An 18,866-nucleotide genomic window follows, 5' to 3' on the forward strand; every position below is an offset into this window, starting at 1 on the left:
AGCTGTCTATATTTATCCACTAAGTAAATGTATATGTGATTATCCATTTTATATTTTTATGTAATAGATGATATATATATAAAATAATTGTATACCAGAAGTCTTTTTGCTTCAGATATTAATACTGTCATGTCTTATACTTAATTGTAATATCCCTGAATGTACGTGTAGAAACATACACACTTATTTTGGTGGGCCCTTGAAGATTCCACGACATGGAATCTTTCCTGAGAACACAATAATGGTGACAAGGCTGATTTTCCAGCCAAATGAATATAAAACATTCTTTGCAGTTAGAAAACAAGTTATTCTGGGGGCGCCTGGGTGGCTCAGTTGGTTAAACATTTGACTTTGGCTCAGGTCATGATCTCACTGTTCATGGGTTTGAGCCCCATGTTGGGCTCTGTGCTGACAGTTCAGAGCCTGGAGCCTACTTCAGATTCTGTGTCTCCCATTCTCTCTGTCTCTCTCTCTCAAAAATAAATTAAAAACACATTAAAAAAAATAAAAGCTATTTTGGAAGCTGGCAATGGTAATAGGTATACTATATTGAACTATTTGGCGAGGACAGTATGAATTATTTAAATACCTGTTTGACCGTGGATTGGTTGTTTACCCTTTGTTGAATAAAAGGTGTCATGATTTACTTTACCTAACTTGAATTACTTTATCTACTGGATTAAGACCTGTTTTATCTTTAGGGTATTGGCAGCTTTGTTTGTATGAGAAAGATTCTCTTGAGGTGGAAAGTGAAGGTTTCTAAAATCCCTGAAGGTTTCAGTGATGAAATCTCACCTTCCATGTATCTAAAAAGACAGTCATTTTACAGAAATTATCTGTGTACTTAGGATTTATAATGTACTGTGCTGGTATTTAGACATAAATAAGATCTACTTTCAAGAGATTACAGTATATGAAAGGAATATTCCATTTAGCTGCTTTTCCCAGTATTTGCCTTTCTTTTCCATAGATCTCACAAGGACTCCCTATTTTTTTTTAACTTCCTCAATTCCTTCTGAGCCATCTTTTTTATTATTATTATTATTATTATTATTATTATTAGTCTACTTTTCTTTCCAGGACTGGTTTTGAAGAAGCACCTGATCTCCCAAGATCGATCAGAAAATAAGTACACAGGCATCTTTTGGGGGAGTTTACCGCAGTTGCTTAGATACACTTTAACAACATTCACTAATGGTTCTAAGAGCTTCCCAGCTCCTCATAGTTTCTAGTAATTCACTTCTCCCTTACTTATTACACCATACCTCAGAGCTTTAAAGTCTGTGCATGAGAGTGGAGCAAATAAAACCTTGATCCTTACTTAGCATACTTCTGAAAAATATGCTGGGTCCCTTAGGTCTCCATTCGAGTTACTTGATGAAATACCTTCGTTTTGCCTTAAAGTGTTCTAAGTGAACATCTCTTGCTGCTGTTATTTCTTCGTTGAGTAGTGTAAGTTGAAACCATTCTCTCCTTTTTTCCTTTTCTCCCACCCATCCTCACTCATTGTTCTTTCATGGTTATTAACTGCCCTTTCTGCTGTATGCCAGGCACTACACTAGGCAGTAGATTTGACAAAATGATGAATGTTGAATTTAAAATGTGCTTGGTGATAGATACAGAAAACAGTAGGCCGTAATCTCTGTTTTCAAGCCTTGACAATATGGTGGGACAGACATCACATATGCAAGAATTTATAGTATATCATGATAGATCATAAAAAACAGGTTTAGACAGAATGTAATGGGAACCCAACAGTGGGAGGGTATTCTAACTGATAGGTTGACACACAAGATATGGAGTAGTTTAATAGCTTCCTAAAGTGAATTGGTTAAAAACTCTAATATACTAGGGAGCCTTTGGAGTTAGAGTGTTCCCATAATTCTTGTAAATGGGAGCATTGTGACCAGGGCTACTTTTTATTTTATTTTTTTCCAGAATTGTAGAGCATAAAGGTAGTCGCACTTGCCTTTAGCCTCTACAGTAGGTAAAAAAAGAGTTATCATTTTTGCCTTTCATCATTATCTAGTTTTGTTAGAGCTGTCCTTTGGGAATATTCATATCTTCAGTTGCAATTCCCTATGCATCCAACAGTTCAGTTTTTCTACACTTATAAATGAGAGCAGTCATTCTTTCAGTAAGGATAAGTGTTAAAGGAATGCAAGGGAATAGCTAATAGACCATTAAAAATAAAGTTGAAAAAGTTACACTAATGATTGTTTCTTTGTTCAAAGTAATCAAGAAATTATTTATTTACTTTTAATGTCTATTGATTTATTTTGAGAGAGCACGAGCAGGGAAGGGGCAAAGAGACAGAATCCCAAGCAGGCTCTGTGCTCCTAGCACAGAGCCTGACATGGGGCTCAGTCCCACAAACCGTGAGACCATGACCCAAGCCGAAATCAAGAATCAGACACACAATTGACCCAAGTGCCCCATGAAATTATTTTTTTAAACTACCTTTTACACATTAGCATCTATTTGAGGGTTAGCATGAAATAGGCCACTTAGGAAGATAAGCCAAAAAGTTTGGAAGATTAATAATCTATAAATGATACCATGATAAGAAAAATAAGTGGTAAAACTTTTTGATTTTGAGAATGTTTCATAAGTTGGCTTAGCCACTTGTCACCATTTTACCAGGTAATATGCAAGTTTAGGACATACTTAATTTGTACTGAAATGGTTATTTTTACAGTGGGCTTCAGGTTGATGAGTTATTTACCTTTTCAAATCATTAACTGTTAGTCATGGGTATATCTTGAAAACTCCTTAGTAAATGTAAATATAACTCTTGGAATTTGAACATAAAGGAATTATTCCTAAATTAAAATTGTTTCTAAGAGGCTACCTGGCTGGCTCAGTTGGTAGAGCGTGGAACTTTTGATCTCAGGGTTTTTTTAATGTTTGTTTATTTTTGAGAAATAGTCCGAGACACAGTGCAAACAAGGGAGAGGCAGAGAGAGAGGGAGATACAGAATCTGAAGCAAACTCCAGGCTCTGAGCTGTCAGCACAGAGCCCATTGCAGGGCTCTAACTCACAAACTATGAGAGCATGACCTGAGCTGAAGTCAGACACTTAACCAACTGAGCCACCCAGGCGCCCTGGTGTGGAGCCTACTTTAAAAAAAAAAAAAAAAATGTTTCTAATATTACTTTGTTTTTTCCTTTTGGGAAATTAGGGTAGACATTCCTCATATGTTACATGGTACTGCATATGTGGATTCCAGCTAACCTTTAGGATTTAGTCACAGAAAAGATTTAAAAAAATGGAAAATTACTTGAGACTTTGATATTTGTACCTTTTATTCTCTTTTCCCAATGGCTTCTGGCTACAAGGCAATGTGAGGGCAGGGTCACCCTGTGTATATCAGAAAATTATATTTGCTAGCTGTATCAGGTAAGGCATAATCTTTGTCTGAAGACCACCATTTGTTCAGTATGGGGCTTACGTTCCAGACACCAGACCTTAACATATTACAAAAGGGTGATTTCATGTATCCATATTTGGATCTCAAGTACATATAGGGGGATTTGGGGTAATTATTCCTAAATCCTTTTTAGCAAATATGTTACCTCACACTGTCTTAGAATGGACAGAATCTAGTATTACAATATCATATTCTGAATAACTATAGAAGCTCTGTGTCTATTTGGTATAATTTAATGCTGCTTCCCTGATCTTTCTGCTGTCTACAGAGCCAGAGCCCAGAGGTGGAGCAGTTAGGGAGGGTTGTGGAACTGGACAGTGACATGGTAGATATCACCCAGGAGCCAGTTTTGGATTCCGTGTTAGAAGAGTGCGTGCCTGAGGATCAGGAACCTGTGTCTGCCTCAACACACATTGCATCTTCACTGGGAATTAATCCACATGTCTTACAGGTGAAGTCCTAACCCACCCTTACTACAACAGGAAGCCAAACTAATGTTTATCTCCCTTGCATCTAATCAGGCCTCTTTCTTGATTATTTACTGAAGAGCATTGAGTGGTCATTGGAATGAAGAAAAACCAGAATATGGTCCATATTTGGGCCTCATTTTTCCGTTCTGGGAGGGAAAGCTATATTGAGATTCAGAACACGTGGATTCTAATCCGAGTTCTATAACTATTACTATGTGACTTTAAGCGAGTCATTTAACATCTGTGAGCACAGATTTTTCTCTGTAGGGTGGTTTTGAGGCTCTCAAAAGTGCTCCATAAAAGTTTTAATAGCCTAGTAGATAACAGGTTTCTTTAAACTCTGTCTCAATTTCTTTTTCCTATGCCTTTTGGCATGTTATAAGTTTAGCCTTTGTCTTATTTTCAAAGTTAATCATCCTGTAAACAGGTGAGCAATTGCTGTGTGCCAGACTTTGGTGGGACTCTAGATATAAGAGGAATGTTCTATAACTTAAATTCCTCAGGCACATGCAGCCACACCGATATTATAGTAGCTCTGGACACAGCCTTCAGGCAGAGCAATTTACTGGTTGTTGTAAACTGCATTTTTCTTTTATGGCCTTTGGATTCCAGGGAACACATTCATTCTATAGATATTGCCTTTTTAGATCATGAAAGCATCATTGCTTGCTGATGAAGAAGATGTAGATATGGTCATGGATCAACGCTTCAGTCACCTTCCTTCTAAGACAGATACTTCTCAAGAAATCTGTTCTCCCAGACTCCCCATTTCAGCATCCCACTCGTCAAAATCCCGTTCTTTAGGTACTGTAAGTGATGCTATTTTACAAGAAAGCTGTAAAGTCCTGCTTTTCACATATCTTCTTCTAAGCTGAGTCAGCTTCTCTAGCAAATATCCCCCTAAAGGCATATGACATAAGGATGCCAAGAGGAAATGTACTCTTCTAAATATGTTAGGTGGGGCCGGTTTTTAAAAACCGTAATGTGCTTTATTGTTGCAGATGTAGAAGTTGTATGGAGAACAAAGCATTTGTGTTTTGTTTAGGTTATGTTTTTATTTGCTTATGAATGTGGACTAGATCAGATTTCCTAATTTTTATCACATCTTAGAGGAATGACCAAGTTGTCCTGCACTGTACAATTTTGTGCAGTCCTCATACTGTCCTTATTTTATTGCCTCCTGGGGGCAAATGTTGCTTCTTACAATGCATAAAACTCGTCAGATTTCTGCTTTTTCCTAAACCTTGCCAAATTCCTAGGAAAGTGATACTTGATTTTAAAGTTTTCCCTTTTTTTCTTCTTGTGGGATTGAAAGTAGAGTATCAATATGAACAAAGGACATAAGCACATGTAATCTCAAAATGTTTTAAAAGCCAGAGGAACTACTAGGAAGAGATTTGTTTATATTGCCTTAAAAACTTTATTTTTCACTTCTTTCAAGTGCCCTTAATAACCCGTTTTAAAAATATGTTAACTAATAAAGCAATTAAACATAACAACCTTTTCTCTAATGGGCACTTGTACTTCAATAACTACCTCTACCTCTTAGAAAACAGGCAATATAATAGTAATAAGAACTGTCCTTCTGAAAGGCACAAGGTACCTCCATAGGTTTTTGTTTCATGGAGTCTAGCATGAGCATTGGAGTGGTAGCAATTTGTATTTTTATCTTATTAAGCTTTTTCTTTGGACTAAGAAATGTTTACATTTGGCATTCTGAAAAGGGCATGACCATTGATGTCAGACCTGGGTTATCTCTCAATCCTGCCATTAGTAGCTTTGTGGATTTGGACTAATCACTTTTCAAAGCCCAGTTTTCCTACCTATAAAATGGGATAATAGTGCTGTTTGTATGAAGTTATTAAAGGGTGAAATGAAACTGTGTATACAAATGACTTATACAGAGTCTTTCACAAAATAAGTGTTAAATAATTTTTTTTTTTTAAGTAGTAGTGATAGTGTTTGTTATAAATGTTAATATTGTTGTGGCATCATCATCACAAATTCCTGCCTTGGTTTCCTGGTGAAACAGTATTCCACAGATTATGACTTGCCTCTTGTCATCTATATCTGATTTAATTGGTTTGGAAAAACTGTAATTTCAGCCTCACTGATGATTGCTGTTCAAGAAGCAATAGAGACTGTATTTTCTAATAGTTTTTTTTTTCCCCCTATTTCAGTTGGTGGGTTACTACAATCAAAGTTTACTAGTGGAGCTTTTCTTTCACCAAGTGCCTCTGTACAAGAATGTCGCACCCCCAGAGCAACGTCTTTGATGAATATTCCATCCACATGCCCTTGGTCTGTCCCTCCACCCCTCACCTCTGTGTTTACGGTGCCCAGCCCAGCCCCTGAAGTTCAGTTGAAAACCGTGGGTACACGTAGACAACCAGGCCTAGTCCCTCTTGAAAAGTCTGTCACCTATGGCAAGGGGAAACTCTTGATGGATATGGCTCTGTTTATGGGACGCTCATTTCGAGTTGGTTGGGGCCCCAACTGGACTCTTGCTAATAGTGGAGAACAGCTGAGTGGCTGTCATGAACTGGAAAATCATCAAAATGCTGATTCTATGGAATATGGATTCCTGCCTAATCCAGTAGCTGTTAAATCGTGAGTCACATTTTCTTTATGGTTTTTGAGAAAAGCAATTTGGTAGGTGAGAAAAAATTTTTCATTATCAGAAGACCCAAAGTCTCTAGACCTTGGTGATCTTTCTAGATATGCTTTTAGTGTAGTTTTTTTTTTAATTTATTTTTTTTTAATGTTTATTTTTGAGAGAGCACATGGAGGGCAGGGAGCAGAGAGAAAGGGGACAAAAGATCCAAAGTGGGCTTTGGGCTGACAGCAGTAAGCCCAATGCGGGGCTCAAACTCACAAACCATGAGATCATGACCTGAGCCAAAGTTGGATGCTCAACTGACTGAGCCACCCAGGTACCCCTGTTCTTAATACAGTTTTAGATACCAGAAGATCTTTGTATAATTAAAAACCAAACCGATTAATAAGATAACTCCATTTGTAACATCAAGGTATGAAGAGTATAATACTTAGTGGTTAAACTTTAATTGGAAATTTAACAGACCCAAAGCTGATGCTGCAGCATTCCTTGGGTTTTATCCTTTTTATTGCATTAGTCATTTTTTCCTATTTTCTCACTTAGATATTTGTGATTTATATATATATACTTATGTAATATATGTATATATATATTATATATATAATATATATGTAATACATGTGTATATATAAAATATATATTATATATATTATATATAATATAATTATATGTAATATATATTATATATAACATATATATATATATATGGGGTATTTTCTCAACTAAGCACATTTCCCATATCTTGGACCTGGTAAGGTGAATGTATAAACTGGGTATAATTCATACATAAGTATCTGGAAATAAGATGACATCTGATAGAGGCATCTGGCTGGCTCAGTCAGTAGAGCATACAACTCTTGATCTCGGCTTCATGAGTTGAAGCCCCACATTGGTCATAGAGCTTACTTAAAAAAAGACATCTGGTAGCTATGTATGCTATGTTATTACTACATAATCCCCACTATTAACATTTATGTGTGTGTACTTCTAGTTCTGTATACTTTATATATGTGTTGAGTATACATATACACATATATAATCTATACACATACATATGTGCACATACACATATATAATCTATACACACACATACATATGCATACACAGTTCTGGTAGTTATTAACCAATATGCATACAGTTTTGTGCAAAATATATAACATTTTCCTGTTTACTCTTTATAACAAATTGTGCTGTCTTTACTACAGATTAAATGACTGTGATCACCTATAATGCTTGGTATTTAAAGTTAACTTTGAAGAAATACAAAACAATAGCTCTCTTGAACCTCACAATTAGTAATGTTGATCCTAATCTAGGTTATATATGATGTCATGTTTTGAAAGTTATTACTATCAATCTTAAAATTGGATCAAGGTGAGATTGATTATATGCTCATCTTAATTTAGAGTCAGTTTTACAGTATCTATAACCTTAGCCTCACAACTTTTGATCCCTCACTATGTATAATTTGAGAAATCAGTGTCCCAACAATGGCTTTTGGTCCTTGGATTTCATAATATGTAGATACATGTTGAAGCCAGCTCAAAGTCTAACTGCATTGATTCCCGTGCTTGTTACAACCTGGCCTTAAGAAGCCTTTGGATTCTGAATGCATGGGCCAGATAATTTGTTTACTCATTCTACAGCAGATAAGTTCATTATAGTTTGACATTAGGGAACACAGTTACTTTAAAATCACAGGTGAATGTTTTGCATTCTCTTTGAATCATAAAAATAAAGGTTTATTTGTAGGAAAATTCTAGCATCTGTCTTATCTTCATTTTCTGTCTTGTCATTTGCTCTTGTAGCCTAACAGAGTCTCCATTCAAAGTTCGTTTGGAAAAACTCAGTTTGAGACAAAAGCCAGATGAAGACCTGCAGTTATACCAAATACCTCTGGAGCTCAAATTAAAGCACAGCACTGTCCATGTAGATGAGCTGTGTCCTCTCATTGTCCCTAATCCAGGAGTTGCTGTCATTCATGACTATGCAAATTGGGTTAAGAAAGCATCTGGAGACTTTTTGGAAGCACAAAGTGAGTATGGACTATGTCTATCTAACCTTTGATGTTTCAGGAACTGGAGTAGAAGCATGTGTTCATAGGAGGACAGATTTCCTTATGGCAATGTAGTGGGCGGATGCCTGAGTTCACACTTGTGTGTAGTTGAGTTGCAAAGAGCAAAATCCCAAGGAAGAAGAAATGATAACATTTTTTACAGTTACTCTTCTGCCTTTTAATATATGAGTCCTTGTTCACAGGAACTGCAGCCAAATTCCTTGGATTTTTTTAATTCCATTCCTTTCTCCATTCTGAGAACATAGGGAGAGAAAGCCATTCCTTCTTTCTTTCTTTTTTTTTTTTTAAAGTGTATTTGTTTATTTTGAGAGAGAGTACAGTGCATGCCAGCAGGGGAGGGTCAAAGAGAGAATCCCAAGCAGGCTCTGCGCTGCCAGCACAGAGCCTGACGTGGGGATTGACCCCACAAACCACAAGATCATGACCTGAGCCAAGGTCAAGAGTCAGACGTTTAACTGAGCCACCCAGGTGCCCTTCCTTCTTGCTTTTCTAAATCCTACCCATTCTTCCATGTCCAGCTTAAGTCCCTTTTGTTCTTCCCAACAATTTTAGTGTTCATAAATTCCCTCTTAACCTCTCTTTTCTATAACTATTGTGACCATGGTTTTCTAAACCAATACTTTGATAACAGGCTTTTCTAATTTGGGAACCTACTATTTCAAATAGTAGAAAAATTATACTTAATTACATGTTTGATAACATTTCAACATGTAAAAATGTTGAAAAATGGCAACTATTTTAGACTGTCATATGCCATAAATTCTGAGAATTGTGTATGTTAATTTCTTTGTGTTTGCTTCAGTTGTCTCATCATCACTTCAAACATGTGAGACGTCTTCCCAGTGCATACTTGTATTTGGCTTAGTGGTAAACAGTGCTTCCGTCTTGTTTTCCTTCTTGAGGAGCAATATGAATAGTAGTTAAGAGTATAGAGCTGGATTTATTACTTGGGTTCAAATCTTGGCTCTACTACATTTTGCCTATAACTTTGAGCAAGTTACTTCAATTTCCTCATCTGTAAAATGAAGATGATAACCACTGTGGATAGTGAAGTTCAGAGTTGGCTTTACTCTTAAGTGTTTTCGAATAGTGTCATTTTAGGCTCAGTAAATGTTAGGCTGTGCCTCTTACAGGAGAGAATACTCTCTCACAAGTTTTTAGAGCACTTCATATTTTTTAATAAAAAATTTTTTTCTTGGGGTGCCTGGGCAGCGCAGTTGGTTAAGTGGCTGACTTCAGCTCAGGTCATGATCTCACAGTGTGTGAGTTTGAGTTCGCGTCGGGCGCTGTGCTGACAGCTCAGAGCCTGGAGCCTGCTTTGGATTCTGTGTCTCCCTCTCTCTCTCTCTGTCCTCCCCTGCTTGTGCTCTCTCTGTCTCTCAAAAATAAATAAATGTTAAAAATTCAAAAAAAAATTTTTTTTTCTTTATTTTAGAGAGAGAGCACAAGTGACAGAGGAGAGGGGAGAGGGACAGAGTGAGGGAGGGAGAGAAGGAGAAAGCGAGAGAGAAAGAATGTCTCAAGTAGGCTCCACGGTCAGCCCAGAGCCGAAATCAAGAGTTGGACACTGAACTGACTGAGCCACCCAGGCACCCCAGCACTTCTTATTTCTTAAAGCATTTTGTAAACAGAATTTAATCAAGTTACAGGACTTTTCTCTGTCATTTGAGATTATATTAGCCATAATTGAGCTAGAGGAACTGGTTTAAAAGAGCATAGAGTTACATATGTTATAACAAGTACCACAGGAACATGGAGTGAACAAGCAGTTACACTACAGACCTCTGGGACTTGTAAAACACAGCAGGGTGAGCCAAAAACAGATTCAGGGAAATCAGCTTGAGTGGTTGTTTGGGGTATTTATTAATTTATGTGTTTTTATGCCACCATTAGAGTGATGTCCTCTCTGTAGTTACTTTGACTTTATGTCATATTATTATTTTCCTGTCCCATCTTTAGTTGTGAAGCACTGGAGCCTAGCATGGACATTATGTGAAGCCTTATGGGGCCACCTGAAGGAGACTGACAGCCAGCTGGATGAACCCAATGAATACATTCAGATTCTGGAGCGAAGAAGAACTTTCTCTCGCTGGCTATCCTATACTGCCGCACCTCAAATTGAGGAGGAAGTCTCCTTAACCCGAAAAGACAAGCCTGTGGAGGCTGTCTTCAGCTACCTCACAGGCAAGAGGATCAGTGAGGCCTGCTCTCTGGCCCAGCAGTCAGGTAGGGCATATGGTCCCTCTCTGCACCCCTGTCTGTGCTACTCACTGTCCCTACCCCTTAATTGTAGATATGCCTTTGTCTTCTAACCTGAATTAATAATAAACTTCCCAGGAATATTGCTGGTTCCTCAAGAATAGGGATTGTGTTTTCTAGTTTTTTTATAAAACTACGTTAAACATTACGTTTATGAAATTAAAGTTATTTTAATTTTGTATGCTACAAATGGATTTACAGATGCAGATAAGCAAAAAGCAATAAATACAAATCACCTGCATCCTTTAGCATTTAGTAGACATTTCAGTATACAGCTTGTACTTGGACTATTTACTTTGTAATATATTAGGTATATTAGAATTTGTGTACACAAAGCATATATGAATGTAAACTTTTCAAAGGTGGTATCCCACTACATACACACACACACACACACACACACAATATGTGTATATATACACATTATAATATATACATATGCTATATATGATATACACATACATACACACACTGTGTTCTTTTCATCTCCTATAATATAGGCATTATAGTCAAATGCTTCTCAGCATTCATTTATGTATAGATGTTAGGGAACTCCTTTTTTTGACATTTAGGCTTTTTCTTCCCCACAATAAGCAGTACTCTGAACTTTTGAAACATACGCATTTTGGATTAATTCACTTTATTTCATTCAGGTAAATATTAAATTTAATTTCTGGGTTATTGTTTGGTTGTTTGTTTTTTTTTTTAAGGTCTTCCCATTATATATTTCTGCTTTTCCTCTTGCACTAATGAGAGGCATTCAGCAAGTACTTCAGACACAAATCTTGGTAAAAATAAAGGATGGTATAGTTCAATTTAATATAAGTAGATCTCTGATCAGACTTTGTTACTGAAACTTATCTTACGTGAAACCAACTAATTGGAGCCATCAACTGGATTTATTCTGGGGGGGACTTGGCCAGTTTGGGGATTATAAGGAATAAATCATAGGAAAAGCTAGAATCAAGAACTTATATACATGGCCAGTTGCATTCCACTGTCACTACATGTTTAGCTCAGTGCCTTTGTGGTCTTCATATATTTTTGTACAGAGAGAATTTGTCTTTAGGATTGGCCTTCTATAAAGCTAAAAAGATTATGAATCATTAAAGAGACAAAGTTATGCTTACCAATGCATATGTGTATAGCAGAAGAGGATCTTAAGGACTGCCGGAAGTCAGGTCCTTAGATTTATTTGTTCATAAACTCTACTTCTTCCTCCTTTTTTTTTCTTATTTTAAGGTTAAACTTCTGCCAAGGCAGTACTTTTCAGCTTACTAAAAACTTTCGCTTTACTACCTCCACTTTTAATAATTGATAGAACAATTAAACAATATCAAGAACATAAAATTTGTGAACGTTATCAATGTTATCTTATATATACCCAACAAGAAGACCTCAAATCAATAACCTAAGCTTCTACCTTAAGAAATCAGCAAAATAAGAAATAAACCAAAAGGTAGAAGAAGAGAGGAAATATTAGATTAGAACAGAAATCAATGAAAATGACAACATAAAAAGAAAAAAACAGTAATCAGTAACATCAAAAATTAGTTCTTTGAGAAGATTGAGAAAGTTTACAAACCTTTAACTACACTGATCATGGGGGGGTGGGGAGGGAGACAAATTACCAACAAATAAGAATGAAAATAAAAAACAAACAAAAATGCTACTAACCCTACAGAAAAGGGAATACTATGAGAAATTCTGTGTCAACAAATTAAACAACTTAGGTGACATTGACAAATTCCGAGGAAGATATAAATTACCAAAACTAATTCAAGAAAAAGTAGAAAATCTAAATAGATCTGTAACAAATAAAGAAGTTGAATTAGTAATTAAAAATCTTCACTCAGAAAAGCTAATCCAGATGTCTTCACTGGTGAACACTATCATGTGTTTGAAGAAGAAGTCATATCAATCCTCTGTAACTCTTTTCAGCAAATAGAGGGGAGCACTTTCCAACTCATTCCATGATGACATTATTACCCAGATGTCAAAGCACACGTACAAAAAAACTATAGCTAACATCATACTTAATGTTGAAAGACTGAACAATTTCACCCTAAGATTGGGAACACCATTTCTGTACAACATTGTGGTGAATATTGTAGCCAGTGTAATCACATAAGGGAAAGAAGCAAAAAAGTCATACATATGAGGAAGGGTGGGATGTAACTGTCTTTATTAAAAGATGGCATGATTCTGTATGTATATAGTTCAGTCCTAAGTAATCCACAGAAAAGGTAATGGGACTAAATAAACTAGTTCAGCATGACCTCAGGATTCAAGATTAGTATACAAAATTCAGTTTATTTCTATGTATTAGCAACAGGCAATCGAAAAATGAAGTGAGAAAAACAGTTGCATTCACAATAATATCAGAAAGAATAAAATACTTAAGGAATAAATGTAACAAAAATGAGACTTGTACTATAATTATAAAACATTGCTGAGGAAATAAAGATCTAAATAAATGGGGAAACACATTCCTCATTTATGGAATACATCTCAGTTCAGCACTCTTGTCATTTTTGGCTGGTAATTTTTTGTTGTAGAGGCTGTCTGGGCATTTCAAGATACTTAACAGCATCCCTGCCCTCTACCCATAAGAGTACTTTACCCTTGGTTGTGACAACTAAAAATATCTCTAGACATTGCCAAGTGTTCCCTGGAGAGCAGAACCACTCAGATTGAGAACCACTGGTAGATTGGGAACCTCAGTGTTGTTAAGATGTCTGTTATCCGCAAATTAATTTGTACATTCAGTGCATTTTCTATCAAAATCCACAACTGGCATTTTTGCAAAAATTAACAGGCTGATTCTTATTTGGAAATGTAAAAGACCTAAACAGTCTTTGAAAAGAAGAACAAAATCAGAGAACTCAACACTTGTCTAATTTCAAAACTTCTATAAAGCTGCAGCAGTCAGGACAATGTGGTACTGGTATAAGAATGAACATAGAACAACAGAGTAGAATAGAAGTGAGACTTGAATATAAAACCCTTCCACTTAGATTCAGTTGATTTTTGACAAAGGTGCCAAGATGATTTAAATGTGGAAAGTATGGTCTTTTCAATAGATAATGCTGTGATAGTTGGATATTCACATGCAAAAGATTAATTTGTATTCTTACCTTGCACCATACACTAAAATTGACTTGAGGAAGTACCCTAGGATCCTGCTACGTGCTTTGTATATGTCCTCATCAATGGGAAAATCTATGTGAAAAGTCAGGGATGGGCAGAAGCTGATTGGTTGGTTGTGTGATAGAAGCAAAGAGAGGATCTAAATGAATGGATTATATCAAGCTTTGAACTTGACCATCTCTGGTGACCCAGAATATTTATAAATCCTGGCCAGTAAATCCTCTCTTTGGGATTCTGTAGATACATAGAAATAATCTTTTCTTTTTTCCTTTTAGTATTTTTCACCTAGAATACTAGCAGCTCATGGTCAAGTGAGCTACAGCACTTACTGCCTGAATCATAGTCCAGTCATGCCTTGATTACCTATATACAGAGAGACCACTTGGCCTGGCACATTTCCAAATGTATTCCTGATGCATGATTTTTTTTTCCTTCAGGCCCCTCTCGTTTGTGAAGGAAACTCTTTTGAGATGAGAGCCTCAGTTTCTGATAGAATGGTAGTTTATATAGACATGTAAGCACTGACCCATATGTACAAACGAAAGGAGAAAGATTGTTGACTTTACCAGGTCAGAAGGGGTGAAACAAAGCATTTTTCTCTTAACTTACATCTTAACTGGAAGTTTTCATAAACGGGAATTTCTATCCCCTCACATTCTGGTTAATTAGAATTGTTTTATTGCCTCAGCCCTTTGTACTTAATTTTTAGTAAAAAAGATTATTGGACCTATGAGAGTGAAAGACTCAGCGATTCTTTTTATACCACGCACATATGCTTTTTCTCTAGCTTTCAGTTGGCCATTCCTCAGTGCCATTCTAGTTGGGCATGTTTTCAATTATGTCATCTCAGTTTTCACTGTAAGCCTTTGAATCAGATGATACTTTCCTCCATTTTACAGATGAAGGGTCACAGAAGTAATAGTAGATCTATAATTGAACTCTGTATACTGTACAGTCTATGTAATTTAGGTTAAAGTACTCTGAATATTTTCTGCCCAGGCAGAAAATGGTATGGTGGTGGTCAGTATTTTGTTACTACTGCAGAAAGCAGTCACTGTGTCAAGTTCTCCCTCCTGAGGGCTAGAAGAAATAAGATAATACCTAGTGTTTCCCCAAGTCTGTAAATCCTCAGTGATCACTAGAGTTTTGTTTCTCTTATAGGTGATCATCGTCTTGCCCTTCTTTTATCCCAATTGGTGGGCAGCCAGTCGATCCGGGAGCTGCTTACCATGCAGCTGGTGGATTGGCATCAGCTCCAGGCTAACTCTTTCATCCAGGACGAGAGACTGCGGATCTTTGCCTTGTTGGCTGGAAAACCGGTACTTTCCTCTTTTCTTGTACATTTGCATAAATTTTCTCATAAATTCAAGATGGCTTGAGGTTAAGGGAAAAAGCTATCTTTGTAAATTTTACACTGTTACACATATAACTAAGCAACTTGTTTTTAAATTTTAGTGAAGTATTTTCAGATTACAAAGGTACAACATGTACAACATGTACAAAACCAAAAACTGGTTATATTGAAATTAAAACATTAAAATTCACCTTATCCCTTGTCATAGTGGTAAACAAGGTAAATAATTTGTAGTCTGTCTTTCCAGACATATTTTAACTCTGTATCAACATATATGTGTGTATATATGTGTGTATTTACACATGTGTGTACATTCAAATAAAATCAATTATACATAGCAGTACACTTACGTATATGGACATTTTTCCATGTTGTGTAGCATCACTCTTTTTAAAACCCACTTCTGTTCATTTTGTGGATGATACACCATAATTATTTTAAGCCAGTTCTCCATTTGCTGCCTGCCTGGTTGACATCTTGATAATCACTTTCCAAAAATGAAATAGCTGGTCAGAATTTATGCACATCTTAAAGTTTTATAAGACATCAGCTGTGGGCAGTGAGAAGACCTCCTCTTCACTCTCAGTGGTTTTCATCTCCGAACACCTGTTGTCTAAATCCACCCTGCCCCCAAAGAACTGTGTATTTTATATTTGGATCATTAACACTGCTAATCTAGTTCATTTAAAATGTTACTTAAATAGGGGTGCCTGGCTGATCCAGTTGGTAAAGCATGTAACTCTTGATCTTGGGGTGGTGAGTTTGAGCCCCACATTGGTCATGGAGATTACTTAAAAAATAAAGTGTTACTGGAATAAGTGAGTGACTTGGAGATCTGAGTAACAAGATGATGTATAACACATAGCTATGATGATGATTTTGTTTCCTGCAGGTATGGCAGGTCTCCGAAGAGAGGCAAATCAACGTGTGCTCACAGTTGGACTGGAAACGCTCCCTGGCTGTCCATCTTTGGTATTTGCTTCCACCGACAGCCTCCATTTCCAGGGCACTCAGCATGTACGAAGAAGCATTTCAGGTATTTGTGTCCAGTAGAGCCAACCAAGTGTCATGGCGGGCATTCTCATTTTGCCAGAAAAGTACTGCAGAGAAAAAATCCATCAAGTTACACTTCATAATACTTTTTCTTAACTCCTTTTTTTGAAAGGACTCTAAAATTGAAATGGACCCAGGAAATCTGATGGGAAACTTTCCTTTTCTCCTGCCTCTAGACAGGGTTACTTTTAAACTTCCCCAAGTGTCTGCTTCTACTTTATTTAGTATGATGTTTCCACAGTTGACTCTTTCTTTTCTTCCTTTTTTTTATAATTTTAATTTTATTTTTTTAATTTACATCCAAATTAGTGTATAATGCAACGATTTCAGTAGATTCCTTAATGCCCCTTACCATTTAGCCCATCTCCACTCCCACACCTCCTCCAGTAACTCTGTCTGTTCTCCATATTTATGAGTCTCTTATACTTTGTCCCCCTCTCTGTTTTTATATTTTTACTACCCTTCCCTTATGTTCAACTGTTTTGTATCTTAAAGTCCTCACGTGAGTGAAGTCCTATGATATTTGTCTTTCTCTAATTTCACTTAGCATAATACCCTCCAGTTCCATCCACCTAGTTGCAAATGGCAAGAGTTCATTCTTTTTGATTGCCAAGTAACACTCCATTGTATATATATATACCACATCTTCTTTATCCATTCATCCACCAATGGATATTTGGGCTCTTTCCATACTTTGGCTATTGTCAATAGCGCTGCTATAAACGTTGGTGTGCATGTGCCCCTTCGACACAGCATACGTGTATCCCTTGGATAAATACCTAGTAGTGCAATTGCTGGGTCGTAGGGTAGTTCTATTTTTAATTTTGTGAGGAACCTCCATACTGTTTTCCGGAGTGGCTGCACCAGCTTGCATTCCCATCCACAGTTGACTTTCTTAAAGCTGTTTTCCTGCCCCCAGATGAGAGAGGGTTTTTCTTTATTCCTAATGCTGTCTTATTCCTTTGGGAATTCCTTGAGATATAGCCCAACCTCAAGTTGGTATAGTCCTAAATCACCAGGCCTGAAAAATTTGCCTCTGAATATCATCATATTTCATATGCCTTGACAGTGTTGGAGTTAAAATATTATTAATGTTTTTATATATTTTTTAAAAGTTTATTTACTTATTTTGAGAGGGAGCATGCGAACAGGAGTGGGGCAGAGAGAAGGGGAGAGAGAATCCCAAGCAGCCTCCACACTGTCAATGCAGAGCTCTACTTGAGACTTGAACCCATGAACCGTGAGATCATGACCTGAGCCAAAACCAAGAGTCGGACTCTTAACTGACTGCACCACCCAGGCAGGCACCCCATTATTAATGTTTTTAAAGCCATAATTTCTTCAGCTTTTTTTTCTTACTGTCCATGTTTATTATCTTTGATAAACATGTCAGGAGAAAGAGAACACTAAAGAAACTGAATGTAATAAGAATTGTGACAAGAAAGGTAGGAGGATTAGTGAGAGCTATCCAAAGTCTTTGATAGTCCCTTGAAGACAGGTAGGCTATGTCACCACTCAAAATTAAGTTTAAGATCCTTGACACATTCCATTAGGGTGTTACTATCCTTAAATTTTTTTTTCTTAATGTGTATTCATTTTTGAGAGAGAGCACAAGCGGGGGGTGAGGCAGAGAGAGAGGGAGACACATAACCCAGAGCAGGCCCTAGGCTCTGAGCTGTCAGCACAGAGCCTAACTTGGGATTCAAACTCATGAACTGCGAGATCATAACCTGAGCCAAAAGTCAGACGCTTAACCGACTGAGCCACCCAGGCGTCCCAGGGTGTCATCATTCGTAATACATGTGTGTAAGTAGTATAATTGAGACAGGATCACATCTAATGAAACACAGTAGCAGCTGATGTACTGTTGTACCAAATTCTTCCCTTCAGAATTCTTCTGAGGCTGAGAGTTATGCCTGCTCCCCACTTCCTTCATACCTAGAAGGCTCTGGCTGTGTGATAGAGGAGGAGAAAAACTCACAGAGACCACTTCAAGATGTCTGCTTTCACCTTCTAAAACTCTACAGTGACAGGTAAGTCAGAGAGCCACTCATGAGGGCTTAATCAGCCCTAGGAAGTTCTATCCTGAGTCTTTTCCTTTTGATGTGAGGCCAAATTGCCTAAGTTTGTATAAATTAACAAAGTATAATTTATAGTAGTTGAATGCAAAAAACATTGGAACTAGAATTAGAAATCTAAAAATTAATCAACTTTAAGAAGATACAATTTACAAATAATGAAGTGTTCATTTTAACATAATGTAACTGTCATCACAATCAAGATAATAATTACATTAACCCCAAAAAGTTCCCTCATGCCCCTTTGCAATCAATCCCCAACATCCAGACAACGAACTGAGTTTTTGTTATGATAAATTTTGCTCTTCTAGAATTTTATATAATTGGGATCATTCTGTTATCTTTTCACTCATATAATGGTTTTGAGATTTATCTAT

General features: G+C 36.8%; 1 protein-coding gene across 8 annotated transcripts in view; it reads left to right on the plus strand.

The window, feature by feature from the left end:
- Positions 1-18,866, plus strand: part of NUP98 (nucleoporin 98 and 96 precursor) — a 114,618-nt gene that overhangs the window by 77,544 nt on the left and 18,208 nt on the right. For all 8 annotated transcript variants that reach the window (XM_049651586.1, XM_049651630.1, XM_049651612.1 and 5 more), the window contains 8 exons: positions 3,700-3,882; positions 4,549-4,705; positions 6,082-6,511; positions 8,327-8,553; positions 10,555-10,821; positions 15,166-15,323; positions 16,251-16,394; positions 18,302-18,444. In XM_049651586.1, the coding sequence (XP_049507543.1) occupies positions 3,700-3,882; positions 4,549-4,705; positions 6,082-6,511; positions 8,327-8,553; positions 10,555-10,821; positions 15,166-15,323; positions 16,251-16,394; positions 18,302-18,444 (1,709 nt within the window). The remainder of the gene's footprint in view (positions 1-3,699; positions 3,883-4,548; positions 4,706-6,081; positions 6,512-8,326; positions 8,554-10,554; positions 10,822-15,165; positions 15,324-16,250; positions 16,395-18,301; positions 18,445-18,866) is intronic.

This window comes from Panthera uncia, chromosome D1 (assembly GCF_023721935.1).
Source record: "Panthera uncia isolate 11264 chromosome D1, Puncia_PCG_1.0, whole genome shotgun sequence".
NCBI classification, from domain to species: domain Eukaryota; kingdom Metazoa; phylum Chordata; class Mammalia; order Carnivora; family Felidae; genus Panthera; species Panthera uncia.